This window comes from Eschscholzia californica, unplaced genomic scaffold (genome assembly GCF_041429995.1).
Source record: "Eschscholzia californica isolate CP2 unplaced genomic scaffold, dmEscCali1.0.p SCAF_4, whole genome shotgun sequence".
Taxonomy (NCBI): Eukaryota; Viridiplantae; Streptophyta; class Magnoliopsida; order Ranunculales; family Papaveraceae; genus Eschscholzia; species Eschscholzia californica.
The window spans coordinates 54,129,349-54,156,480 of record NW_028238461.1 but is presented as its reverse complement, the minus strand read 5'-3'; the positions used below and the strand labels follow the sequence as shown (position 1 = coordinate 54,156,480).

The 27,132-nt window shown below is 36.2% G+C and overlaps 5 protein-coding genes and 1 long non-coding RNA gene across 10 annotated transcripts; 5 read left to right on the top strand and 1 right to left on the bottom strand.

Annotated features, from left to right (window-relative positions):
- Positions 1-167: 167 nt before the first annotated feature.
- Positions 168-2,251, top strand: LOC147546244 (large ribosomal subunit protein uL23-like). The gene is made up of 4 exons (XM_086632943.1): positions 168-306; positions 435-480; positions 1,308-1,671; positions 1,952-2,251. The coding sequence occupies exons 2-4, from the start codon at positions 462-464 to the stop codon at positions 2,034-2,036; spliced, it is 468 nt and encodes a 155-aa protein (XP_086489069.1). The 5' UTR covers positions 168-306; positions 435-461; the 3' UTR covers positions 2,037-2,251.
- A 137-nt stretch (positions 2,252-2,388) lies between these two features.
- On the bottom strand, positions 2,389-4,260 carry PPL1 (PsbP-like protein 1). The gene is made up of 8 exons (XM_086632941.1): positions 4,036-4,260; positions 3,860-3,950; positions 3,651-3,731; positions 3,424-3,506; positions 3,197-3,319; positions 3,034-3,105; positions 2,746-2,842; positions 2,389-2,650 (listed from the first exon to the last, which is right to left on the bottom strand). The coding sequence occupies exons 1-8, from the start codon at positions 4,096-4,098 to the stop codon at positions 2,547-2,549; spliced, it is 714 nt and encodes a 237-aa protein (XP_086489067.1). The 5' UTR covers positions 4,099-4,260; the 3' UTR covers positions 2,389-2,546.
- Positions 4,261-8,578: 4,318 nt separating this feature from the next.
- On the top strand, positions 8,579-12,902 carry LOC147546242 (uncharacterized). 3 transcript variants are annotated; one of them, XR_015223784.1, is made up of 7 exons: positions 8,579-8,714; positions 9,103-9,301; positions 9,912-10,766; positions 10,861-10,975; positions 11,942-11,984; positions 12,305-12,490; positions 12,592-12,902. It is a non-coding gene; the product is annotated as an uncharacterized LOC147546242 (long non-coding RNA). The 3 variants fall into 3 exon arrangements; XR_015223783.1 differs by having other exon boundaries at positions 8,621-8,714; positions 9,257-9,301; XR_015223785.1 differs by lacking the exon at positions 11,942-11,984 and having other exon boundaries at positions 8,610-8,714; positions 9,257-9,301.
- A 520-nt stretch (positions 12,903-13,422) lies between these two features.
- On the top strand, positions 13,423-16,261 carry LOC147546241 (bifunctional protein FolD 4, chloroplastic-like). Of its 2 annotated transcripts, none has more exons than XM_086637621.1 (5): positions 13,423-13,756; positions 14,050-14,360; positions 14,713-14,946; positions 15,040-15,201; positions 15,832-16,261. In XM_086637621.1, the coding sequence occupies exons 1-5, from the start codon at positions 13,543-13,545 to the stop codon at positions 15,916-15,918; spliced, it is 1,008 nt and encodes a 335-aa protein (XP_086493747.1). In that variant the 5' UTR covers positions 13,423-13,542; the 3' UTR covers positions 15,919-16,261. The 2 variants fall into 2 exon arrangements, with proteins under 2 accessions (XP_086493747.1, XP_086493748.1); XM_086637622.1 differs by having other exon boundaries at positions 13,441-13,756; positions 14,053-14,360.
- Positions 16,262-18,734: 2,473 nt separating this feature from the next.
- LOC147546240 (bifunctional protein FolD 4, chloroplastic-like) lies at positions 18,735-22,341 on the top strand. 2 transcript variants are annotated; one of them, XM_086636652.1, is made up of 5 exons: positions 18,735-19,091; positions 20,396-20,715; positions 20,934-21,173; positions 21,281-21,448; positions 22,078-22,341. In XM_086636652.1, exons 1-5 carry the CDS (start codon positions 18,824-18,826, stop codon positions 22,162-22,164), a joined length of 1,083 nt encoding a protein of 360 aa, XP_086492778.1. In that variant the 5' UTR covers positions 18,735-18,823; the 3' UTR covers positions 22,165-22,341. The 2 variants fall into 2 exon arrangements, with proteins under 2 accessions (XP_086492778.1, XP_086492777.1); XM_086636651.1 differs by having other exon boundaries at positions 18,750-19,091; positions 21,401-21,448.
- A 1,460-nt stretch (positions 22,342-23,801) lies between these two features.
- On the top strand, positions 23,802-26,947 carry LOC147546239 (bifunctional protein FolD 4, chloroplastic-like). Its single transcript, XM_086636654.1, has 5 exons — positions 23,802-24,144; positions 24,932-25,257; positions 25,568-25,783; positions 25,878-26,042; positions 26,501-26,947. Exons 1-5 carry the CDS (start codon positions 23,895-23,897, stop codon positions 26,576-26,578), a joined length of 1,035 nt encoding a protein of 344 aa, XP_086492780.1. The 5' UTR covers positions 23,802-23,894; the 3' UTR covers positions 26,579-26,947.
- Positions 26,948-27,132: the final 185 nt, after the last annotated feature.

Below are 27,132 nucleotides of genomic sequence, written 5' to 3'. Positions count from 1 at the left end.
TTAACCAAATTAGTCTTGATCTTGGTGATTGAACTTAGCTACAAAGGTGGTGCCTATAACACTTTATACATATGATGGGCTTTTATTTAACAAGACCATGGATTTGAGAGTTCACGTCTCCGATATAGGTATCTCCGTGGCCCATCTTCTGCCCTAGCGTTCGAGTTTCGACTCCACAGAAGTAAATAATGGAAAAGGTTGAGGATATTATGGTAGTTTGCCCTCTAAATGACGTATATCTAGTAGATCCATTTTCTTCATCATCTTTCCCTGAAACCCTAAGAGCCGCTGCGTAAACTTCTCAAGGTATGTATGAACTAAAACCCTAACGATTAAATCTTCAAGCATAGTTGGATTTCGGTATTTGCTTTCGATTCATTCTAATATCTAAATCGATTTTACTAAACCCTTCAGTTACACTTTTTCTTGATTAGGGATTCGTCAGGTTTCAGTAGCAAACAATGGCTCCTCCTTCAAAAGGTATTACTTTTGCCCTAAATATTGTTATATATACTTTGGGGTGCAGTTAGATTTTCCATTAGTTGATGAAAAGCTAATTTTCGTTAATTTCTGTTTGGAATCAAGAATTATCATGAAAGAAAATCATTGTTGAGAGCTTGTTTATACTTCATATTCACTTGTAACATAAACCCTAACAGTTTTGGGCAAGTATAGTTACTCTACATAGAAAGACTTAGTTCAGTGCTCCTTATGAAACCCATCAATTTTCGTTTCTTCAAGCTTTTCATATTATTTTCCGGCTATTCAATTTATGTTTTTAGTCGTAGTGAAGAAGTTCTCTAGGGGTTTCACAAATTTACGGTACAAAGATCTTCAGATGCCTTCTATATTCTCTGGTCTTGTATTGTGTATGTTTCATCAAGTTTTGTTGGATTGGCACAAAATGCAACATCTGAACTTTTAAATTGCCGTTTTTGAATGTTATAAAGTTCATTTTATCAGTCATAATATTCGATTGGCAACTTATAGTTATTACTGTAGATCAGAGAAGTTATTCAGTTCTGTTGTTCGTGAGGTCAGTTTTCTCGACGGGTATTTGCTCCTTCAGATATCATCTGTAGATTGGATGATTTTGTATATAATTTTTTTGTCAGTGTTGTTTCATTAGATTGCAATGCTTCGATGTTTTAAACTTGGATGATTACTGTGTTATGGGCTTGGAACTTCAAAATGTATTAAGACTTTTAGTGGATATTCAGTTTTGAGATTTCTTATCCTCGTTTTTTTTAGTACAGCTCTAGATGAAGTTGAATTTAAAACAAAAACATTTCTGTATAATCTTGCAGTTGCCACGAAGAAAGCTGATCCAAAGGCACAGGCCCTGAAGGCTGCCAAGGCAGTTAAATCAGGTGCCTCAACTTTGAAGAAGAAGGCAAAGAAGATCAGGACGTCGGTTACATTCCATCGCCCAAAGACACTTAAGACAGAAAGAAACCCTAAGTACCCTCGAATCAGTGCACCACCAAGGGAGAAACTCGACCACTATCAGATCCTAAAATACCCACTCACCACTGAGTCTGCAATGAAGAAGATCGAGGACAACAACACTCTGGTTTTCATTGTTGACTTACGTGCCGACAAGAAGAAGATCAAAGCTGCAGTTAAGAAGATGTATGACATCCAAACCAAGAAGGTCAATACCTTGATTAGGTAAATCTTTGTCCCTTTTCTCGATCTTCCCGTACTGAACTCCGTTGCATGTCTAGTGTGAAAAGACACGTTTAAGATTTTCATATGGTGTGTAACAAGCTTTTCTCCTCTTCACATATGAAAATTCTCTGACAAACACATGCTTCACTTTCACAGTAACAATATATGGGCAAATCGATTTCGATGTTGATGAATTATTACCCTATTTCGGTTTTCTTACATGGTATAAAGGCATTAATCGGACTCTGATATTTGTGTACTGGATTCTGTTTCGTTTCAGGCCCGATGGAACCAAGAAGGCTTATGTTAGGTTGACTCCAGATTACGACGCATTGGATGTGGCAAACAAGATCGGTATAATCTAAATAAAAGCACGCCTCATTGGATTATACTTCAAGGGAACTGTATTTGAGTTGTGAAATTCAGTTTTTTTTTTCCTGATTTTTTTAAGCAGAGACATAGAAACTTTAAATTCGAGTAGTCGCCAACATTTAAGTTTTGGGTCTGTATTTCAGCTTCTTGTTAGTTAGAAATACATGTACTTTTTGCAAGAAAGATAATCTTAATTTTGTTTCAACAAGTTATCTAGTTTACTTCGATCCTTTCTATGTTTATGGTTCACACTTCGTAATGTCTTCAAATTCCTATTTGATTGTTTTATCGTTATGATTTTGGGTTCATACATGCGAAAAGAAAATTAGGAAAAAAAATCAGACATTCTGAACTTATTTTTCCATGATTATGAATAAGAGATTGAAAAACAATTAATAGTAATTATGTTTGATTGCATAACAAAAAATTAAGGGGAAGAAGGAATATGGTGCTTGCCACTCAAAAGTGGGTTGTTTTGGACATTGAAGAAGAAACCACCATTTCTAAACCTTGAAGATTTTGAAAGAATCAACAACTGTGTGCAGTTTGTCTTTCATCTTCTCCCACCTTCTCTGGTTAGCTCCTGTTGTAAAAGTGTAGAATTTTCCTGCCATTTTATAATGCCACGGCTCTAGATGAGAATACAACACTAATGAGCTCGAACTTATTCTAACTGGGTTTGAAAGTAATTTTGTTTCGTACCATTTCCGATACAGATGGTAGATAGGGCATGACGGGTATAGTTTGGAGCCTGACCGATAAACTCAAATGTATAATAAGCATTTCCATCTGCTTCACGCTGCAACACCACACAAAACCAACATCAATAAGTTCACCTCTCATTTAGACAGACATTTGTGTCACACATTGAAGAACAAAACTGAGGAATCATAACTACAGGCGGATTCGTCTATAGGTTTAAAAGGAGATAATTTTATGGAAGATTTATGCTTATTAATGAACAGAGAGCATAGGGAAAGCAAGTCTAACCTCTGTTGCCTCAACTAACTTGGTTTTCTCTGATGGAGAAGCCAAAACCTTCTTTATTAGTACTTCAGCAACCTAAAATACATCGAAGAATCAAAAACGGAAACCATGAAAACCCTTGATCTTCCGCCAAATCTGTATAGAGTGAAGGGCAAGAGAAAGGAACCTGTTGTGGGGTACCGAGGTCACGAACATCTTGTTTAACAGTAGGGATCAAAGTCACACTGGCACTCTCTAATGGTTCGATGACATCTTTGACAACTTTATCTAGTCCTTCAACAGTTACTTCCTGATACATAAAGACATCAATCGCTATATGGTTATGAACACGAAAGAAATGGATCAAATTGATGAACGTGAGAGAGAATGTGCGTAGAAGAAGAAGGAACGGACCTGCCAACCGAAAGGGTAGAGGAATTCGTAACCGTCTTTCTTGTCCGAGACAGGGAGGAATCCTTTCTTAGCTTCTGCAGCAACTGAGGTACCAACCAATACATACTGCACAATCAGCAATTGTGCTTTCAATGCTACTTCAGCATTACAATTTTAAGGACTCTAGGGCTTTTTTTTTTCCTTCTTCTTCTTCTTCAGGAAACTAAAACAAGAAAGATTAGACTTACATGATGAAGAAGTTGGATTAACTAAAGAAACCCAAGTTCCAATTGTTCCTGCTACTAGTGCTTGACGTCTCCCAGTTCTATCTGTATATCAAAATAACCTAATAAATCACATTATTATATCATTCATATATGAGAATTGATAATGGAAAATCTCTCATTTCCAACAATTGTGGAGATGCTGAAATTGGGAAACTGGAAATGGGGTTTACCTTGTTGAGGGGTGATTGTTTGTTCTGCCCTAACAAGAAAGGAAAGTCTTCTTCTTGAGCAACTAACAACACCTGGTTTCTGTAACCCTAGCTGAAATAAAGATGTGATTGGTTAAGATGATTTGAGTTTGGAACCAGACGAAGAAGATGAATAGAAAGAATAAAGAAAAGGGTACCTGAGGAGAGGCATTAGGAGAGAGAGTACGATAGATTGAAGGAGAATTCTGCAGAGACGCCATTGTTGATGGAGATAAGAGAGGAGGAGTAAGAAGCTATGAGGAAAGTGGATGGTTTGATGATATCTTATCTTTGTTTCTCTCTCTAACTTGACTTCTCTACTTTCTTATCCGTTTGTTGAGTTGATTTTTTACCCGGGCCAAACATAACTGATAACTGCAACCATCTTTTTTGTTAAGTGGGTGATAAAAATCAAATAATACGCCCCAATAGTACGTGTCCGGGTCAGATTTAGAGGGAGAAAGATTATGGCTGGGCCAGATTTGGTTAAGGTAATCTTTCTCTCTCCAAATCTGGACCGGTCTCACATCGATATTAGGATTCAACCCTGATTATAGTCGGACCTAGAGTAATAATTCGATAGAAATTACCTTAAGCAAAAAGTGGTTTGGTTGGAATAGGCACGGTCCGAACCAAAAGTGGTAACACATATACCTAGACATTTTTCTAAACAGGACGCCTCCAAAAGTACGACCTCGGATGGGTCGTGCCGAATTTGAAGCTAGCAAATCGAGGTGAAGACTATAAAAACCAGTCTTCAACTCGAGCCACCTACAACTAACCCCTTTGTTAAGTTTGTGGTCATCCGACTCAACCAATTGAGAATGAGTAGAAAAGATATATACATTATATAATTGGTTGTTAGATACCCCTTCTCCCATGTGAGAGACTATCTCACATACTCACTTTTAAGGTTGCTTATCTGATCGAGGTTAGTAGTTAGCTCATGGACTATAGAGTCATCCTCCACCTTGTGTAATCGTAATAACAGAAGGGTTTAAATAATTAAAAAGGACAATAGTGAGTAACCATATCTGGAAAATAGCAGTTATTTCAGTTTTAGTAGTTGCTTTTCAAATATTAGACTATATTATAGGCTGTCAACAACCCTGGGTTGGAGTGGTTACCAAGTTGGTTTCCACCCTTGAGGTCATGGGTTCGAGACACGGCGTCATACCCCTTAAAGTATGCTGACAGTTACAAAAAAAAAAGACTATATTATAGGCCGCGGCTTTGGGGAATAAAGAAAATTCTCCGGAGAGGGAATCCAGATTTTTCTGAAAATTTTCCGGGGAATAAATTTTTATAGGGAATACAAAATACATTTTTTTGAAAGTTCTCCTCCATCTCATCTGTTCTCTCTGCCACTTCATCTTCTCGACACCTCATCATCTTCTCCGACGAAAGTCGCCGGCCGACCAATTTTCCGGCCGACGACCTTCAAACATAATTTTTTTTTTTAAATTTTCTCTCTCCTCTCTCTAATTTTTTTTTTTCTTTTCTCTCTCTCTCTAGAACAGATCTAGAGAGAGAAGGTCCGTTCTCAGAGTATTACAGATAAATCGATGACGATAGAGAAGGCGAATCCTTTTTCGCAACCAGGAGCCAGGACTTCCCTTTCTCTCTCTAACTTCGGCTTCTTTATTTTTTGACTTCTGCTTCTTCTTCTTCTTTCTTCTCGTAAACCCTAAACACAACAAAATTTTCATGAATCTTGCAATGGGCATGGAATTTCATGTATCCGTCAATGCCTTCTTAACAGATTACGGTCTTCATCTGTACAAGGTTGAACTACTTGATAATTGTTCTTATTTAACCTTTGAGCATTCCAAATGTTGTTACCACAATCAATACCTTCAAATCCTTTAATAATTTCATGAACTAGTGATTAAGAAGGCAATACACCACGGGGATTCGAACAATCTATAGAATTAGACCTCTGAGTTATTAGTTTTATAGTCAACATCACAAAAGAACCCAAGACAAATATAGATCTGTCATGTTAATTTAACAAGAACTAGTAATGGTTTAAGAAAGGTCAATTCACATATAAAATCAGATCTTAGCCTTTGGAAATTGTTAATGTAAAAGAAAAATCAAACAATTGATTAAACCAGGTAAGAGAGAGAGTGAGAAATGTGATCAAATTAGGGGAAAGGGAAAATGTAACGCCCCAAGCCTTAGCAGTTGTCGATATTGTCCTCGCTTTAACCACCTCACACATGTACGGAGTTTTGTTTTTAGCGAAGGCACCACAAGCCCACCCAAAAGGCCTCGGTACTTACTAAGCTTGAGCGTACACCTATAGCCCAGTCTCTGGACACTCTTGTGAGCAATGTGAGACTATTACAATCTCCCGCCCTCAGCGAAGAGCCGTCCTCGGCTCTGATACCACTTTGTAACGCCCTAAACCTTAGCAGTTGCCGATATTGTCCCCGCTTTAACCACCTCACACAGGTACGGAGTTTTGTTCTTGGCGAAGGCACCACAAACCCACCCAAAAGGCCTCGGTACTTACTAAGCTTGAGCGTACACCTATAGCCCAGTCTCTGGAAACTCTTGTGAGCAATGTGGGACTATTACAATCCCCCCCCCCCCAGCGAAGCGCCGTCCTCGGCTCTGATACCACTTTGTAACACCCCAAGCCTTAGCAGTTGCCGATATTGTCCCCGCTTTAACCACCTCACACAGGTACGGAGTTTTGTTATTGGAGAAGGCACCACAAGGCCACCCAAAAGGCCTCGGTACTTACTAAGCTTAAGCGTACACCTATAGCCCAGTCTCTGGACACTCTTGTGAGCAATGTGAGACTATTACAATTACCACTTTGTAACGCTCCAAGCCTTAGCAGTTGCCGATATTGTCCCCGCTTTAACCACCTCACACAGGTACTGAGTATTGTTCTTAGCGAAGACACCACAAACCCACCCAAAAGGCCTCGGTACTTACTAAGCTTGAGCGTACACCTATAGCCCAGTCTCCGGACACTCTTGTGACCAATGTGGGACTATTACAATCCCCCACCCCCAGCGAAGAGCCGTCCTCGGCTCTGATACCACTTTGTAACGCCCCAAGCCTTCGAAGTTGCCGATATTGTCCCCGCTTTAACCACCTCACACAGGTACGGAGTTTTGTTCTTGGCGAAGACACCACAAGGCCACCCAAAAGGCCTCGGTACTTACTAAGCTTGAGCGTACACCTATAGCCCAATCTCTGGACCTCTTGTGAGCAATGTGGGACTATTACAATCCCCCACCCTCAGCGAAGAGCCGTCCTTGGCTCTGATACTACTTTGTAACGCTCCAAGCCTTAGCAATTGCTGATATTGTCCCCGCTTTAACCACCACACACAGGTACGGAGTTTCACCACAAGCCCACCCAAAAGGCCTCATTACTTACTAAGCTTGAGCGTACACCTATACCCCAGTCTCCGGACACTCTTGCGAGCAATGTGGGACTATTACATAAACTTATAATCTTGATTTTGAAATAAACTGTTTAGCATATTCAACTAGGTTTTCTGAAGAATGTGCAAATCCTTTCAAAATCAATATCAAATTTAGGAACAAAAGCTTTTCTAAATTTATTGCCCGTGCGGATCATCATTTTATTCATTATTTCCAACCGAAGTTAACCGTTCCCCATCTTCTTACGAAGAACTACGTATTTTGCAGGTGATTGGGATGATAATACTCATAATAGAGGCGAGAGGGGGGGAGTGTTGAACTGCGAAGATTCATTTAAAGGAGTAAGATTTTGAACGAACATTGACATTATGGTGAAGATTTTAGGGGAATGTTTTGGATGACTTTAAAAATTTATTTTTTTTCCTCAGTGAATGGTGTTTCCATATTTCAACAAAAAAAAGAATTCTGTTTCCACATAAATTTCTAGAAATTTTTTTTGCAGGTGAAGACTATGTAATCTTGAATTTACCCGAATATTACTCTGATAATATTTTACATTTTACACGGGTTTTGATTATTAGTTTTGCAAGCCTAATTATTCGTGAACGTTACGCTTCTTTTATATAGGCCATTACTTGGTTAAAAGAAACTTAATTCATTTTTTTAAATGGATTATATTCATAACGGCCTTTTCAAGTTGCGTAAACGGTATTTCCCTGCCCGTAGAGCGGGGATTATGCCTAGTACTATCTATATTTGATGTTACATAAATAGGGGGTCTCCTAAACTTGGGGGCCCTAGGCGGGCGACTGGACCGCCTGGACTCATGGTCGGCCCGGTATAATTGAGTCCTGCCCGAAAGACTATTGTAAATTACATAAATTCTAAATAGAGGGTAAACTACGGGTTACAAGGAATGAATTCACTGCCCAACTGTTGATGTGGAACCCTGTTCTACTTTGACATCAATAGAGGCTAATCCCATCCACCATAAGAAAGATTAGTTTTTCGCTTGTCTAATACGATGTAAAGTCAAATTTGATCTATTTTGGTTATATCTCAGTGAAAACTATACACCCGTATCTTTATGTCTGGTTGGGTTTACTTCGTCCAGTCTCAACATCTATATAATAAGGGAAGAGGGTATCTTTTTCCCTCCTCCCAATGGTCAGGATTGAGTTTCACACATATATAAAAGAGGGTTCAGATTTATCTTCTTAAATTTAATGGATGGGATTTGAGGAACAAAAGATCTAATGGTTTTAAAAGAAAGAGGGAAAGAAGGAGCATCTTTGAAAAGATGCCATCTTTTACTCTTCCCTCCCAAACACCCAGTACAACACGTCCTCTCATCTCTTAAACTTTTTTTTTCAAAAGTCCCCTTCCCGCTCTCATCTTCGTCAACTTCGATCTCATGATCCGTGATGCAGGTATCCCTCCCTCTCTATCTCTCTGTATGTTTGTTTCTTCCTCACACAGACACTTTGTTCAGCTGAAGTATTAGAGAGAGAAAGGAAACCCCTAGCCCCCAAATTAAAATCCTAAACTAGGGTTTTAATGGAGGTTCTAAGTTCTAATAAGGGTCCTGAAGTTACCTTGAAAACTAGGGTTCTTCTAATTAGGCTTCTAATTAGGGTTCAACTTTTTTGACTTTGATAAAACTAAACCCAATTTTGGCTAAATTCATTTTGGGTTCTCTGATTTTGTTGATAGGTTCTCTCGATTCATGGTTGTTGATAGGGTTCTTAGAGGTGCTAATGAGATTCCGGTGCTAATGAGATTTTGGGCTCTCTGACTTTGTTGTGTTGTCTTTTTTAGGTGAATCGGGGTTAGGGTTTGAACTATCATTTTTAGGCAAACAGCACAGACTTCTTATATCGCCTCCCCCTTTTCAGCATTCTCTCTCCGATTTGCATAATTTTCACTTTCTTCTTTCCTATTTTTCTATCCTAACAACTTCTTTATTTGCCAGCAAGGTCACGAAATCAAGCGAATATCAAAGCTATATATGTTTAAGGTGAGTATTAATGGTCATTTTGTTTATTCCTCATTCTATCACTACAAAGTTTATTTTAAGAGGGATCTCAGACCAAAGGAAATAGTTTAATTCTTAGTTATTTATAGATTTAAGCCACTATGCTTAATTTTGTTTACAACTCCAATGACATTATTATTGAAGGGTAATTCGGGTTACAGTGGACTATAGTAAGTGTTTAGTATTTTATATCCAAATTTTTTCTCATTGGAATTAGATGTCTGACCAAGCTTGAAAAGTTGATCTTTACATCCCAACTTGCTTTCTTTAGAGTTCAAGTATATCCCCGAGTTATTCCACTCCTACTACTTATATGTTTCCTATATTTACATCTTTTTATGGTGTTCCAAGTATGGTTCACTGGAGTATTGACCCAAATAACAGCCCCTACAAGAGATAAAACTTAGGGTGAGGTTTTGATATATATATCTAATAAGGTTTTGATTTGTTTAATTTAGGGTATCTTTCATTGCTTTACTTTAAGGTTTTGATTTAGGGCTTCCTGAAAGATGAGTTCTAGGCCATCTTGAACCATATATATTTAGTTTTTTCATTTGCTTATTCTACTTCATTTTGTTTTGACCTCAAACAGTTCTTTCGAATGCATTAAAGAGCTAGGCATACAACCTCAAACAGTGTGAATAGTGTGGACTAAATATGCTTCACAGTGTATTGAACCTCTGAGCTACGGTTATAAATTTCACTCCTACTCTTTTGCTCCTTAAATTTTAGGTGCTTTCATGTATTTTACAAATTCTTTTGTTTATTTAGGTTTATTTTGTTTAGCTCATTGGCTAGGATTTTACTGGTTCCTCTATTAAAGTCATCTCTATCTCACGCGAGTTCTATCTACCTCTCTCAAATTCGAGTTGATGTTTGTAATATATATCAGCCAATTTGTATCTTATACCCTAAGTCGATTTGTAGCTATGTACCACACTAAACCCACTTTCTTTGACTTCATTTTGGGTTATCTTAAATTCTATTTCTTGGTGTTTTCCTCAAATTCGGTTGCAAGGTTTGTGTATCATTCTCTCATTAATATGTTCAGAGGTTCCTTCTCTCATTAGCATGTGCAGAGGTACCGTCTTTCTTCTTTGTTTTCTTTTTGTTTTTTTTTTTGCTTCTGTATTTAAATTTGAGTTTATATTTGACATCGTAAGCATATAGTTAACATGTCATCTTACTCGGTTTAGCCTCCTCTCTTGCTGGATTAAGAAGTTCTTGGTGAAAGTTTAGAATCGCCGATTCTTTTAGCTGGATCCTTTTTGACGATATTTTAAGTTAGACTTAACTGATCTTTATGTCGATTTCTTAGTCTGATCACCCCAAAATCTGAAATGGAACATGTCGTGACTACAATCATGGGCACATAAGAGAGTTGATTATCGAGAATCGATTACTACAAGTGCATGATTTATATGTACCAAGCTCTCTCAATCTTGAGGTATTCCTATTTCAACAATTATGAGATAATTCCTACAATTAGAATCATAAGACTTTGAATTTTATTGTTGTAAGCTGACTTTGAATTCCTACAGGTGCATGATCGCATTACAGATTATGAAAATTTCATTGTTGTAAGCAGACTTCTGAGGAGGCCATGAGACCAATTAAGTCAATATTCTCACTACAAGTGAACTCATAATTCGACTGGTGAGTTTCTCTGATTCTAAAACTTTTTGATTTTCTGGATTAAGAAATCAGCATTCACCAACAATGGAAATCAAACTTCGGTAACAAGTAACCTGGAGTGCATGTTTAAGTCAGACAAGATATCTATGATCATTTCCGATTTTGTAATTCATGTTGAGTATTTGATGATGAATCTGTTATGATTTCTATATTAAGCCAGAAAGTATGCTAAATCAAATATCCGTTAAAAATCTTAGGACATCTTCATACCTCAAAGCATTAAACCCCTGCCCATATTTCTCTTCACCGATTTAGGTTTAGGATTTGGGACTTTCAAATCCTTGAAATCTTAACAATGTTTAGTATTTTGTACTCATAAAAACAAGAGACGATATTGATAATGGTTTCTATTTTGGGTTTGTCAATTGAGGATTCCGTGTGGCTACAAACCTTCTGCTACGAATATGAGGTCTTGGATGACCAATCGCTTGGTTCATTATGGACTTTGGGTAGTTAATATGAGATGACTGTACAACATTGGTTCCTTTGTATATCGTAAATGGTAGACAAGGGCACAAGAGATTGTCAGGGAAGTTAGGATATGAGCAATTATGGGTTGGATATCGGCCAAAGAGAATTCTTTTTATAATAGGAGTCTTTGATTTTTTTTTTTGTTATTCTCATATTACGAGTTTTTTTAAAAAATACTATTAATAGTTTATGGTGTTAGAGTTATTTCTTGCAATAAAAGATCGAAAATGTACTCGCTAAATCTTCCAATTAACTTGCATTGACTCATTTATAGCCGTGTACCTGTGAAGATCTATATTAAGCTAGAAACAGTGTTAATTCAAATATGAATCTCTTTATTGTTGTTTCATATGGCTGTTAGCTTCGAAATCTGGTGCAATGGTTAAAACACCCTCTTCTTTTAATTAATCAAGGCATTTATTTATTTTTTCCTTTTTTTGTTAACATGGTTTGAAGAAGGTGTAAGTGACAACAACACAGGACTGATATTCCATGCTTTGTAAGCTCTCCTTTTGTTTTTCTTTTTTCATGGATTCTAATTAATTTTAAACTTTATTGATTAGTTAAGTCTATGGGCTCAAACACTTTCACCAATACGTGAACACCGTGTTGTAGTATAGCTATAGGTGATTTTCGTCCTTTGTTGTTAGAGTTTCAGTCAGGTTACCGTACACAAGTGGCTCTTAATTCAGACTCTTCGAGTCAATTGAGATCTACAATTGGATTTCAGATATGAAACTGGAAGTAAAAACATACACCATTATCTTCTACGAATGTCAGTTGTAGCAATCTTCTCGACTTTTTTTTGTTTGTTTGCAGCTTGAGACAACCATTAGGGGTATGGTATTTGTGTCGTCACACAAGGATCACCCATAAGTTCAAAAGACAAGGTTGACCTATTTGTCGAGCACATTGAAGCTTTCTGTGGGTTCCAATTTGTGTTGTCCCATTTGGGCGGTAGGCATCTGCTCATCAAGACCAACCTTGGGAGAGTTGTGAAGCGTGGTAAAATGCAGTTTTTCATCGACAAAAAGACCGCCAAATTTACTGCGATCGTAATATATTGTGGCGGTACTCTTAAAATTAATATCAATATGGATGTGCAGGTTCATTCAAGGCGATAAATGATGAGGAATGTCGATGTACCAGTACGTCATTCATGAGAGGAAAGCTATACATACATTACATTGCAACCTTTTGGATTTCCTGAATCTCTGACTTAGAGTACTGCAAAGGCACCGGATAAAGTGTTTCTGCTAGGGCATCAACTCAAATGATAGACATGGAGTTGGACGAATGGAAAGAAACAACCATGTTTGATGTGAGCAATATTGTAGATTGTAAATGTAGCTCTTAAATGCATTCAAAAGAACTGTCCGTGCCCCACGGGCACGGGTTACACCCTCGTAGATATATAAATTTAGTTTGATATTGAAAGCTGAAATCAGCGTTCGTTCTCCACAAAAAACCTCATAACAAGTGGAATCAATAAAGGCGGTGTGTAATGAAAGCTGAAATAGTTGTGGTCATATCACATAGTATCAATTAAATGAAAAAAAAAACGCTATGACTATAACTTTGATAGTTGATATTGGAGAATGAAGAATATGCATTGCACTTTACCCAAAACCTCATCTAACGAAACAATCTTGTTCTGTTTGTGGTGGTATAATTAAGGAAATACGATGAAGTTCTGGGCGAGAAGGATAACCCCATTTTCATTGTTTTTCACTTAAGAAATGTCCTCTGACCGTGTGATTAGGTTTTTGAAAGAAACATTGATCATCTATGAAGCAATAAGTGATTAGGTTCACATTCTACAAGTTTCTCTTTATTAAGTCAAATTATTTGTTGAGAAACCATAATCAAATTTATATAAGAAACTAATATGCAATTAAATAAGTTTCTAATAATAGATAAAATAAAATAATATACTGACTTTAGTAAATAATCTATATATATATATTATATTGATATTGGGGGAGAACAGAACTAACGCAGAAACCCTAATCTTATTCACTAGTTTTGTGTCATCATCAACTTGGTTTAGTTTGAACATGGAGTCTTCTACCCTTTTGTCACAGTGTTATTCTCCATCTGCTTTTCTACCTCACTTGAACAAAACTAGAACTGGATTTCTTCACTTACAACCACAAAAACAATTACTTCCTTCTTCTTCTCCGCTTCAAATCAAACCTAAAGGTTTTAGCACCACCAGAAGAATCGTCGCCATCAATACTCATACTGAAAGTTCCTACTCTTCAATTGATGGTACTAATCAAAACTTTAAACTACTAGTAACTAAAAGAACACCTTTTCATGTTTTCAGTTTTCGTTTGTTTTTCTTTGTTTTATGAGAATTCCTTTTTTTTTTTTTTTTTTAAGTTTAGAAAGTCAACTTAGCTTAGTCAGACAACAAAAACGATTCTTACTTTATTACTCCCTTTGCTACTTGGTACTACATGCATGATAAATCTCCCTCCCTCTTCAGGCTCTTCAGGCTCTTCTTAACTAGTTAAAGTTTGAAATTGTGATAGAGAATTGATATTTTCTTGTGGATGCAGTAGCATATTGGAAGAAAGATGACAAAGAAGAATTTGCTGAGGAAAAAAGACAAGAACTTTGGGTAAAAATATCAATGATGAGGGATAGATTTGGTGTAGTTCCAGGATTAGCTGCTATTCCAGTTGGGAATTATATAAAAGAGTCTCAAAATTACATGGCATTGAAGGAAAATTGTGAAATAGTTGGGATCAAACTTCGTGAAACTCCTTTACCAGATGATTCCACTGAAGAACAACTACTCAACTGTGCCAATCGATTCCGTCAGGATCCTTTTGTTCATTACATCCTCATTCCAACCCCTCTCCCTCATGTATGTACTACTAATAATAAATACCTTCTCCTCTATAATCTATATTATTATTATTATCAACAATTGAATGTTTTATTTTTGACATGAGCTTTCACAAATTAAAACGGCCTCCTCGAGATACCACCTTGAGCTTAGGTCTCTCATAGGCAAATTAAGCATCAATGTCAAGACTATCACCTCGGTATATGAGCTCTTACAATGGGTAAGGGGTTTTGTTTGAGCTCTTCTTACAAACCCACCCAAGAGGCCTATAATATATTGACTTGTGGACTTATTGTTCTAAATGGGTAGGAGGTAGTGATCACTTTGAGTACGTACGTATACAATTCTGATTGTCTTTTCTTACCTGCAGCATATGGATGAACAGAAGATATTGGATGCTTTAAGCTTTACCACAGGCACAGATGGTGGATTTCCTACACTAATTGAATGTCATAATATGCAAGATAGAGACCCTTCATCGGGAGATGTCATAAAAAGATGCATAGAAGAATTGAAAAGTCTTAAATTCGACATAAGAAGAAAGAGTATAGTCGTAATCGGACATAGCAACATCTTTGCAAACACGGATTGGCTATTTCTTCACGTATATAATTTATCTTCTTTAACTAGATCGAAACTTGTCAAATTGGACGATGGTTTTAGTTATCTGCTTATTGATTATTGACTTTGTTTATAGATGGAACAAGTTAGTGTCACCAATATAAGAGATTCAGAAATTGATAGCTGCAAGGATATTATTAAAGAAGCAGATATATTCATCCTTTCTACAACGGAACAATATAGCTTGCGGAGCTTGATGAAACCCGGAGCAGTTATGTATGATATTGATCCAATGCCTGTAAGTATATTACAACAAATGCCACTTAATTCTGCTATTATATATATATATATGTCACATTTTAGCCAACTTGATTTGATTTACTATCAAACCTTAAGAAGTTTGTTTTTCTTTGTAGATTTTCTTGTTTTGTTCCTTGTGAATCCCAGCTAGTTTGTCCTGAAAATTCGATTTTTAAAAGAAATGGCAGTGACCTTTTCAACACTTGGTAGAATTTCTGAGAGAGCAATATTCCAAGTTGAGATAAATGGTCATACTAGATTCAATACGCCTAAGCATTTAAAGTTGGGATCAGGCAGATGGCCCCCCTTACCCACCAATCTGAGCCAAGCCCAACCTAGCCGAGTAACTCATCTGAGTTTTTACAACTCATATGTGTGTGATATATTTGATTGTTTGCTTATACATATGCCACGGACTAGTATCTCAAATCAAGCCCCAACAATTCAAATTTTCTTACGCAACGATATGCAATGGGATCATCTTAAGCTAACCTCGATCCCGATCAAATCCTCTGAGTTATTTAGCTGGACTGGCAGATTAATTGTAGATTGAAGAATGAATTTGCTTAGGAGTTAGAATCTAACTCTGGGTTTTACTAATAATTGTTGTTGTGTGTGTATGTTACAGGGTCTAACATTAGCACGGAAGATTATATCCACCACATTTGCTTTTGCTTATCGCAGAGAGCTTGAGCATTCAGAAAGTAGAAAATGACATCAAGTTAGTTTGGAAAAACATTTGCTTCTAAGTCAAAAATCAAAACCTTAGTTTAATAGTATATATATTTTATCTTTTTTTGTTACTTTATTCCCTACACTTAATTAGTGGTTGAGTTTAATAGGATGAAGATTTCCACTATATGGATTAGAAGATGGTTAGTTGGTGAGAGAGTGAAGTTCCGATTTCGATATGGTCATGGCCAATGTTTCTTTGAAACAGAAGCTGGTTCAGTCATGGTATCAGATCAATAACATTAAATTGGTCTAAATTTAATAGTCACCAATGATTTTAGCTTTGCCTCAATATAATTTAAATCTAATGTAGTCATTCATTTCAAGTAAATTATCATATAAAGACTAATGGTGTGTTTGGATGGCGGAATCATGAATCCGCGGATTCATGAGTCCTTGGGATTCATGATTCCACGGATTCATGAATCCAAGTAATATTTTTTGGCTTGTTTGGCAACTAAGAATCCTATGATTTATTATTATTTGAATATTTTTAAACGTCTTTAGAAAAAATATGATTTTTGAAAAAAATAATGATTTTGAAAAAAAACAATGATTTTGTAGAAGGAAATATTTTTTTTGTTGATTTTAAGTTTGAAATTTAGGTTCATTAATCCAAAATCCTAGCAAATCCTAGGGGATAGGGTGGAATTTTGGTCCAATACAAATTTTGGAATTAGGAATCCTTAGGATTCAAGAATCCTAGGATTCTTGGTAGCCAAACAGACCAGGGATTCATGATTCCTACCAAATCCCACTTTTGATAGGAATCCCACTTAGGAATCCTGCAACCAAACAAACCATAAATTTACTTATTTTTCTTTTATATGGAAACCCTTCCTTATCTATACTCTGCAAACGGTGAAGTGCATTATAGATCAAAATTGTTTACCATTGCAGAGTTGGAAACTTTTGCCCTAACCTACTACGTTGGAAGCTTAAGTAGCTCATATGTTCAATTACATCGTGATAGATTTTATATTTTTGAGTTTAGATTTATTATCAGGTGTAAAACCTGTGTTTGTGTGACCTTGTAGAAGCGTGAAAATGTTCACCAGTTCGATTTGTATAAAGTAATTATTAACTTATATGATACGCATAAAATTGCTTATTTATATTACCTTTGTCATGACAATAATCGACAATGGAGTACGTCTAGTCAATTTAAGATTTATCGACAAGTGATGTAGCTAGAGAATGACAATGCCCATTTCCCACCCCTCAGTCTTAAGTTTTAGGAAGTTTAAATACAAACGGTATAGTAACATATAATTCGTTGTAGTCTTCCACCGTAGAGTAGAGGTCAAAGTTTTGAGGTACCTTGACAACTCAAAAACATAAACATATTTTATTTTATTTATAGCTGTTTTGATCATCTTTCTTGTGCCTTTCAGATTTCACTTACTTGGAAATTCTACTCTCAAATCACTTTATTATTCTGTATTTTTCATTCTCTTATTTCCTTTTTATCTCCTTCACTTCGTCTCTTATTCTTGATTATGCTGCCCTCAGCCAAATGATCAGAGAACATATTTCCTTTTTTACGTTCTTTTTCTTTATTCCTCTTTCCACTACAGCGACCCTTCCATCTTCGTTTCTCTCTACTCTTTTTTTTCTCTCAATATCGTGATTAATCGACAGTAGAAGGTTGCTGTCAAGATGGGCTTCTTCTCTATAAAAAAACAATGAGAGCATCCCTAATGTTTGTCACCAAAAAAGAATCTTCACCAAATTTTTTGGTGTTTTCAAATTGTTGAACCCAAAGACAAAACATTAAAAGTTCTGCCAAATCACTATTCATCACACTTAATTTCATTTATACTATTTTTAATCATAATTTTTTATAAAATAAATCTAATTAGTTGAGATTACAAGACTTAATCTACATATTAAACTAATACCACATTTTACTAAACACAATAAACGGAAACTAATACGACATCTTACTAAAACTACGACATTTTACTAAACCTGCAAATTGAAACTAATACGACATTTTACTAAAATTACAAATTGAAACTACTTCGTTAATACGGAGGTAAATCATCATCTTGGTAGCCACTTCCGCATCCACCTCCATCTCCACCTTCACTTCCATCTCCTCCTCCATACAAACCTCCAACGAGCTACCAAAATATAGTTGTTGCTGCCCAGTTCGTCTTACAACCTGCTCTGGCACTTTAAATTAAGATCTTATTGTTCACGTTACAATCTCCTTAATGGTAAGATATCTAGTCCGAATTTTTTGATTCCGTAGGAAATGCAAACTCATGAAGGAAGATGTCTGTTTTTTATGTCGAGGAATCTTCAAAACGAAAATGAGAAAAACATGAAAAATGTTGTTAGAGGAATCGAATGGGGAGGTAGGGTACCCAATTCGTTCTTATGTCGTCGATTTAAGAACCAAGAAATGCAATAATTAATGAGACCCGGTAAAAGATGGGGAGTAAATACAAAAAAATAAATAAAAAAGAAACTAATATGCAAGAAAATAAAAAAAAACTAAGAAACTAAATTTATATAAGAAACTAATATGCAAGGAAATCAAAGTATATACAGAAAAAAAAAGTTAGGAAAGTGAAACTGTATCCTTCAATCAGAGTCTTCTTACCTATATTTTTTTGTTGAACTAGAGTCTTCTTACCTTAGTTCAAAAAAAAAAAAAAAAGAGAGAGTCTCCTTACCTAACAAATACTGTGCCAATTTATTTAGAAACCCCTAAATTAAATAAGTTTCTAATAATAGATAAAATAAAATAATATACTGACTTTAGTAAATAATCTATAAATATATATATTATATTGATATTGGGGGAGAACAGAACTAACCCAGAAACCCTAATCTTATTCACTAGTTTTGTGTCATCAACAACTTGGTTTAGTTTGAACATGGAGTCTTCTACCCTTTTGTCACAGTGTTATTATTCTCCATCCGCTTTTCTACCTCACTTGAACAAAACTAGAACTGGATTTCTTCACTTACAACCACAAAAACAATTACCTCCTTCTTCTTCTTCTTCTTCTTCGCTTCAAATCAAACCTAAAGGTTTTAGCACCACCAGAAGAATCGTCGCCATCAATACTTATCATGGAACTTATAGGGGAACATACTCTCCATTGGTCGATACTTATAGAGGAACATACTCTCCAAGATACGGTACTAATCAAAACTTTAAACCTTTTTAGGTTTTTTCTGAGAATTATCTGTGGAGCCTGCTAAAAGCACCCGGCCGAACTGCTGTTAGCGGCGGGGCTATTATAGTAGGGGGAGATTTTAAAAGGCCTCCCCGTTTTTGTTAAAAGGTCTCCCCATGATTTCGTTGACTCAGTAAAAACCCTTTGACTTAGCTTGGTTAAAGGGCCCCCCTCTTTGAATGGGTGAAAAAAACCCCCTTTAAAGGTGTATTTCACCCACATTTTCTCTCCTCCATCTCATTTTCTCTCTCTGCCACATCATCATCTTCTCCGGTAGGTCGCCGACCGGCCAAACTTCCGGCCGGCGACCTTCAATTTTTTTTTTTTTTTTTATTCTCTCTCTTCTCTCTCTCTCTCCAAAATTTTTTTTTTTTTTTTTTTAACTCTCTCTCTCTATAGATCTAGAGAGAGAGAGAGAGTGCAGTCATTGAAGGTCTGCGAACAGACCTTCAATGGATCTGTTCGCAGACCTCCAAAGGGTCTGCGAACAGACCCTTTGAAGGTCTGTTCGCAGACCCATTAGAGGTCTGCGAACAGACCTTTTGAAGGTCTGATCGCAGACCTCTAATGGGTCTGCGAGCAGATCTGGATCTGCTCTAGAGAGAGAGAGAGTTAAAAAAAAACAAAAAAAAAAAATTTTTTTTTGGAGAGAGAGAGAGAAGAGAGAGAATAAAAAAATAAAATAAAAAAATTTGAAGGTCGCCGGCCGGAAGTTTGGCCAGCCGGCGACCTACCGGAGAAGATGATGATGTGGCGTGGTCAACATCTCTGGTCTTGGGTTAAGTTTGACCTAACGGCGTTAACTTTGCCGTTAGGTCAAATATTGTTAGGAGGTGCTCTTTTGTAGAGGGGGCCCTATAACCAAATGGGTTATAATGAGGGGCGCTTTTAGCGGGGAGGCCTTTTAACAAAAACGGGGGGGCCTTTTAAAATTTCCCTATAGTAGGCGGTCCAACAATCTAATTTCTCTATCGGCACCGTATATTCTGTAAGCACCCGGCCTAAGAAACCCCTAATAACGGACGGTAAGCATTTTATTTTGGAATATAATGACTGACACTCTCTCCTAAGTTGGTAGTTTATAAAGTGAACTTAGCTAGTCAGACAATAGGAACGATTCTTACTTTATAGTAGTATGACTATTTTGCTTTACTTCCCCTCCCCCCTTGAACATACGTACTATATGCATGCATGATACTAGATCTTTCTTAATTAGTTAGATTTTGAAATAGAGAAGAATTGATCTTAATTTTCTTGTGGGTGCAGTAAGAGAATGGTATTACAGTCGGGAAGAATCAGATTTTGTTGAAGTTGCTGATGAAGATAGAGAAAAACTTTGGGTAAAAATATCAATGATGAGGGATAGATTTGGTGTAGTTCCAGGATTAGCTGCTATTCCGGTTGGGAATATAAAAGAAACTGAAACTTATCTGAAAATGAAGAAATATTGTGAATTAGTTGGGATCAAACTTGGTGAAAATCCTTTACCAGATGATTCCACAGAAGAACAACTTGTCGAGTGTGTCAATAAATTCCGTCTGGATCCTTGTGTTCATTACATCCTCATTCCAACCCCCCTCCCTCATGTATGTACTACTACTACTACTACTACTAGCTGTCAATGAAGAAAAATTGTGAATTAGTAGTTATATTTATCTTTGACATGAGCTTTCACAAACCCTCCTAAGAGGCCTATTATAATATATTGACTCTGTAATTATTATTGTTCTGAATGGGTAGGAGGTTGTGATCACTTTGACTTAGTAGAAGAGAATTCTTTCTGATTGTCTTTTCTTACCTGCAGCATATGGATGAACAGAAGATATTGGATGCTTTACGCTTTACCACAGGGGCAGGTGGATTTCCTACACTAATTGAATGTCAAAATATGCAAGATCAAGACGACGACGACGATTTACCTGGAGGCATCATGAAAAAATGTATACAAGGATTGAAAAGGGATAAATTTGACACAAATGGAAAGAGAGTAGTGGCAACTCGATCTGCCACCATCTTTAACAACACAGATTGGCAACTTCTTGAGGTACGTACGTATAACACGTATATATAGTTTAACTAGATTGTCGAATTGGATGATGGTTTTGTTTTTATGTTTAGCCTGAAAATTGATTTATTGACTTTGGATTAAAGAGAGAAAACATTACCGTCAGCTTTGTAATGGATCTGGAAATGGAAAACTGCCATGTTATTATTAAAGAAGCAGATATACTCCTCATTTTTGAAGGGGATGGTGATTATGATATTTTGCAGCGTATGAAGAAACCCGAAGCAGTTATATATGTAATTGATCAAATGCCTGTAAGTATATTAAAACAAATGCCCTGCTATTATATATATATATATATATATATATGTCACATTTTAGCCAACTTCATTTGATTTACTATCAAACCTTGAGGAGTTTTGTTTTTCTTTGTAGATGTTCTTGTTTTGTTAAATCCCCGCAAGTCTGTCCTGAAAAATTTCAGTTTTTTTAAAAGAAATGACATAGTAACCTTTAACAGTTAACACCTGATAGAATTTCTGTGAGAGCAATATTCCTAAGTTGAGATAAATGGTCATACTATATTTAATACGGCTGAGCATTTAAAGTTGGGATCATGCAGATGATCCCCTTACCCACCAATCTGAGAGCCAAGCCCAACCTAGCCGAGTAACCCATCTGTGTTTTTTACAACTCTTATGTTATATATTTAATACTTTGCTTATATATATATATATATATATATATGCCACAGACTCTAGTATCTAAACTTAAGCCCCAACAATACAAATTTTCTTATGCAACGATATTCAATGGGATTATCTTAAGCTACCCTCAATCCCAATCAAATCCGCTGAGTTAATTAGCTGGACTGGCGGATCAATTGTATGAAAATTTAACTCTGCATTTTACTAATAATTGTTTTTATGTGTGTATTTTACAGAGTTCACAAGTAGTACGACATATTCTATTCACCACAGTTGATTTTGCTTATCGTAGAGAGCTTGACCAATCAAAAAGTAGAAAATGACATCAAGCTAGTTTGGAAAGCATTTGCTTATAAGTCAAAAATCAAAATGTTAGTTAACAATATTTATATTTTATCTTTATTTTTATTTTTATTTATTTATTTTACTTTATTCCCTACACTAATTAGTGGTTGAGTTTAATTCGATAAGATTTCAACCATATGATTAGAAGATGGTTAGTTGGTGAGAGAGTAATGTTAGAATATCGATATGGTCATGGTTAATGTGTTGGAACAAGAGCCGATTTTGGCTCGAACCGACTCGTCACACTCAGAAACAGAATGTGCCATTGCGTTTGTCTCGTCGACCTGTTGAATTTAGAGCCAAAAATCACTCGACCTGTTTTTTACACTCCCAAACACTCCCTCCCCTCAAGTCGCCAGAAAAAAGTTAGCTGGCCGGAATTTCTCGCTTCTCTCTTCTCCTCTATCAGCCTCTCTCTCTTTCTTTCTTTCTTTCTCTCTTTCTCCCTTTCTCCCTTTCTCTCTCCTTCCTTTCTCCCTTCTTTTCTTCTCTTTCTCTCTTTTTTGTTTTACGATCTTGTAGTTAGGGTTTTTGATAAGGGCGTTGGTATTCAAAGAGGCGAAATTAGTGATATTGGATTTCAGGTGAGGCAGTCATTGGAAAAGATGATCATAAAAAAGATCTTGAAGTCTAAAATGCTGAATTTGAAGAGGCGTAAAGCTGAAATCTTTAGCACCGAAGATGATAAAAGTTATGATAAATCGAAGAAGAGGAAGATGATTAGTACTAATTACCCATTCCAGCTTCTAGAAAACATAGTCGCCAGTGGGATCCCGTTCAATGGCTACGGATTTCAACCAACATTTTCTGATACTACTAAAATTTCTCACTACCCAGGTGAGAATCAATACAAAAAGGCTGAAAGAAGTGATATGAAAGAGTTTAGTTATGGACAGATTGTGAAAATCTCTCGTGGTCGAGTTCAGGTACTTCCTTCTCGTTTCAATTATTCAGTTCTCGATTCGTGGAAGAAAGATGCGAAATTAAACATGGAAGAGTTATCAAGTGTCAATGTTGCTGAAAACTGCAGATAATAAGAAAAGAAAAGCTCTCAGTGAGATCTCCAACTATGAATATGGGGTTAAAGAGGGAGAGAGGATAACAGAGAAGGAAAGAGAGAAGAAGAGAGAGAGAAGAAAGTAAAAAAAGAAAGAAGAGAGAATTAGTTGAGGTCGTCGGAATCCGGTGGAGGTCCCCGGCATTAATGGTGGAAGTAGCCGGAATTTGGTTGAGGTGAAAGGAGAAGAAGAAAGAACAAAAAATTAAAAGGGTGATGTTTGGAGGAAACAAAAAAAATTTGTTTCCACCCAATACTTATTGCCCCGGAAACTTTGCTTATTTCCCCGAAATACTGGCCAAACGATTACCTCGTTCTTCTTCGCTTCAAATCAAACCTACCAAGTTTTTTGCACCACTGGAAGAATCGATCATCTATGAAGCAATAAGTGATTAGGTTCACATTCTACAAGTTTCTCTTTATTAAGTCAAATTATTTCTTGAGAAACCATAATCAAATTTATATAAGAAACTAATATGCAATTAAATAAGTTTCTAATAATAGATAAAATAAAATAATATACTGACTTTAGTAAATAATCTATATATATATATATATATTATATTGATATTGGGGGAGAACAGAACTAACCCAGAAACCCTAATCTTATTCACTAGTTTTGTGTCATCAACAACTTGGTTTAGTTTGAACATGGAGTCTTCTACCCTTTTGTCACAGTGTTATTATTCTTCCAAAACGGCTATTCTACCTCACTTGAACAAAACTAGAACTGGATTTCTTCACTTACAACCACAAAAACAATTACTTCCTTCTTCTTCTTCTTCGCTTCAAATCAAACCTAAAAGTTTTAGCACCACCAGAAGAATCGTCCCAATCAATAGTGGAACATACTCTCTCACAGACGTCAATCCTTATAGTGGAACATTCTCTCTAACAGACGGTACTGATCAAAACTTTAAACTAGTAGTAGCAATTAAAAGAACACCTTTTTAGGTTTTCAGTTTAGGTTTTGTTTGTTTTTTTTTTGAGAATTATCTGTGGAGCCTGCTAAAAGCACCCGGCCGAACTGCTGTTAGCGGCGGGGCTATTAGTAGGCGGTCCAACAATCTACTTTCTCTATCGGCACCGTATATACTGTAAGCACCCGGCCTAAGAAACCCCTAATAACGCGGTAACGGACCAAACTTTCTGGTTCGTCGTCCGTCCGTCCGTCCGTCCGTCTTACTAGTGGGGATGGATTATTAGAATTTCTGGAGAGAGAAAATTGAGAGATAGCGTCGGTTTCAACAGATGGATTCAAATACCCATTTCCTTTTCCATCTCAAAATCTCTCTCTCTCTTTTTTCTCTCTCAAAACCACTCTCACAGTCCTCTCCTTGGGTTTTTTCTTTCCTAATTTGAGTTTGAAGTACGATAGTCATTACAATGGCGTTGATAAATCTATTATGTGATAAGCACGGTAACTATCAAATAAAAAAAGAACATGCCCATCAATTTTTGAAGTAGTCAATTTCCTATAGTTCCTAAACTCTTGACAACCCATCAATTTTGTAATATTATATGAGCAAGAAAGAAAGTGTTTATTTTCTTCTTTTGAAGTAGTCAATTTCCTATAGATTATTTTACTTGTACATACTTACTACTACTACATGCATGATACTAGATCTTCTTAATTAGTTAAAGTTTGAAATTGTGATGGAGAAGAATTGATCTTTTCTTGTGGATAGCATATCGTTATTACAATGAAGACGAATCAGAGTATCCTGAGGCTACTGAGGTTGCTGATGAAGATAGAGAAAAACTTTGGGTAAAAATATCAATGATGAAGGATAGATTTGGTGCAGTTCCAGGATTAGCTACTATTCCAGTTGGGAATGTGATAGAGTCTCAAAGTTACCTGACGTTGAAGAAAACTTGTGAAATTGTTGGTGTCAAACTTCATGAAGCTCCTTTACCACATGATTCCACTGAAGAACAACTACTCAACTGTGCCAATCGATTCCGTCAGGATCCTTGTGTTCATTACATCGTCATTCCAACCCCTATTCCTCATGTATGTACTACTCTAACCTAATACTAATAATAGTAATAATAAATACCTCCTCCTCCTCCTCCTCCTCCTCTAGCTAGTATATTACTATCAACAATTGAATATTATTATGTTTTATCTTTGACATGAGCTTTCATTAAGCAGCAAGGTCAGGACTATCACCTTCGTATATGTGCTCTTACAATGGGTATGGGGTTTTGTTTTACAAACCCACCCAAGAGGCCTACAATAAATTGTGGACTCTGTACTCATTCTAAATGGGTGATCGATCACTTTGAGTACGTAGACAGTTCTGATTATCTTTTCTTACCAGCATATGGATGGAGAGAGGATATTGGATGCTTTAAGCTTTACCCCAGGCAGAGGTGGATTTCATACAACAATTGAATATCAAAATATGCAAGTTATAGACCCTTCATCTGCTGATTACATAAAAAGATACATAAAATCCGACCACTTAAAAGGAAAGAGAGTAGCTGTAATGGGATGTAGCAACATCTTTGCGAACATTGTTCGGGATTTTCATGAGGTATATAATTTAACTAGATCAAAACTTGTCAAATTGGATGATGGTTTTGTTTATCTGTTTAGTTATTTTATTGATTATTGACTTTTGTTTATAGATTGAACCTGTTAGCGTCAGCAATATAAGAGTTTCAGAAATTGATAACTGCAAGTATATGATTAAAAAAGCAGATGTGCTAATAGATGCTACAAGAATTGAAGGTCATGCACTCTATAGATTAACGAACCCCGAAGGACTTTTTTATTCCGTTGATACAATTCCTGTAAGTATATTAAGAATGCACCTCAATTGGGTTTTCTGCTACTATGTCACATTTTAGCCAACTTGATTTGATTTAGGTAGCTAGGTGATTAGGGGAAATAAAGAAATTGTCTAGGGTACCAAATTTTGGGAGGAAATAAAAATTTTTGCTTTCTCCAAACACTACCCTTATATTTTCAACTTCTTCCTCTCCCACTTCTACCATGACTCAAATTAATATATATATATATAGTTTGCTTATACATATGTCACAGACTCAAATTAATCTCCCAACAATTCAAATTTTCTTACGTTATGATATGTTATGGGATCATCTTAAGCTCCCCTCGATCACAATCAAATCTTCCAGTTATTTAGCTGGACTGGCTGATTAATTGTAGGCTGAAGGGTGAATTTCTTTAGGAGTTAAAATCTAACTTGGGTTTTACTAATAATCGCTTTTGTGTGTGTATGTTACAGGAACAAACATTAGCACAAAGGATTCTAAACCGCACATTTCTTTTTGCTTACCGAATGCTTGAGCAACCAGAAAGTTGAAAATGACATCAAGTTAGTTTGGAATACATTTGCTTAATAATATTTATATTTTATCTTTATTTATTTTACTTTATTTCAGTTAGAGAGAGATTTTGGAGACAGATTTGTTTCTGGTTTACAGAGGGAGAGAGTTGTTGGATATATATAGGAGGGTAAAAGAGGGATCAGGGAAAAATATTAGGTCTTAGAGATACGTATTAGGACGGGATTGAGTCTAGAGATGCGTATTTGGGTTTGATTTGAGATAATATTTGATTATTAGATTTTTGATGGGTTAATTTTTTGGGCTGGGCTTTATTTAGTATTTGGGCCCAAAATTGGGGTGTTTGATCAAAAGTTTCTATACAATGGGTACATTTTTTTTGGCCAGCGCTTTGGGTAAAGCTATATAGTTTCCGGGGTGTGAAGTTTTGGGTGGAAAAAAAAATAGATTTTTTTTATTTCCATCAAACAATCAAATCCTTTTCCAGCTTCTTCTTCTTTTCTCCGGCGACTCCACCATCTCCGACGACTCCATCATCTCCGACGACAAATTATTATTATTTTTTTATTCT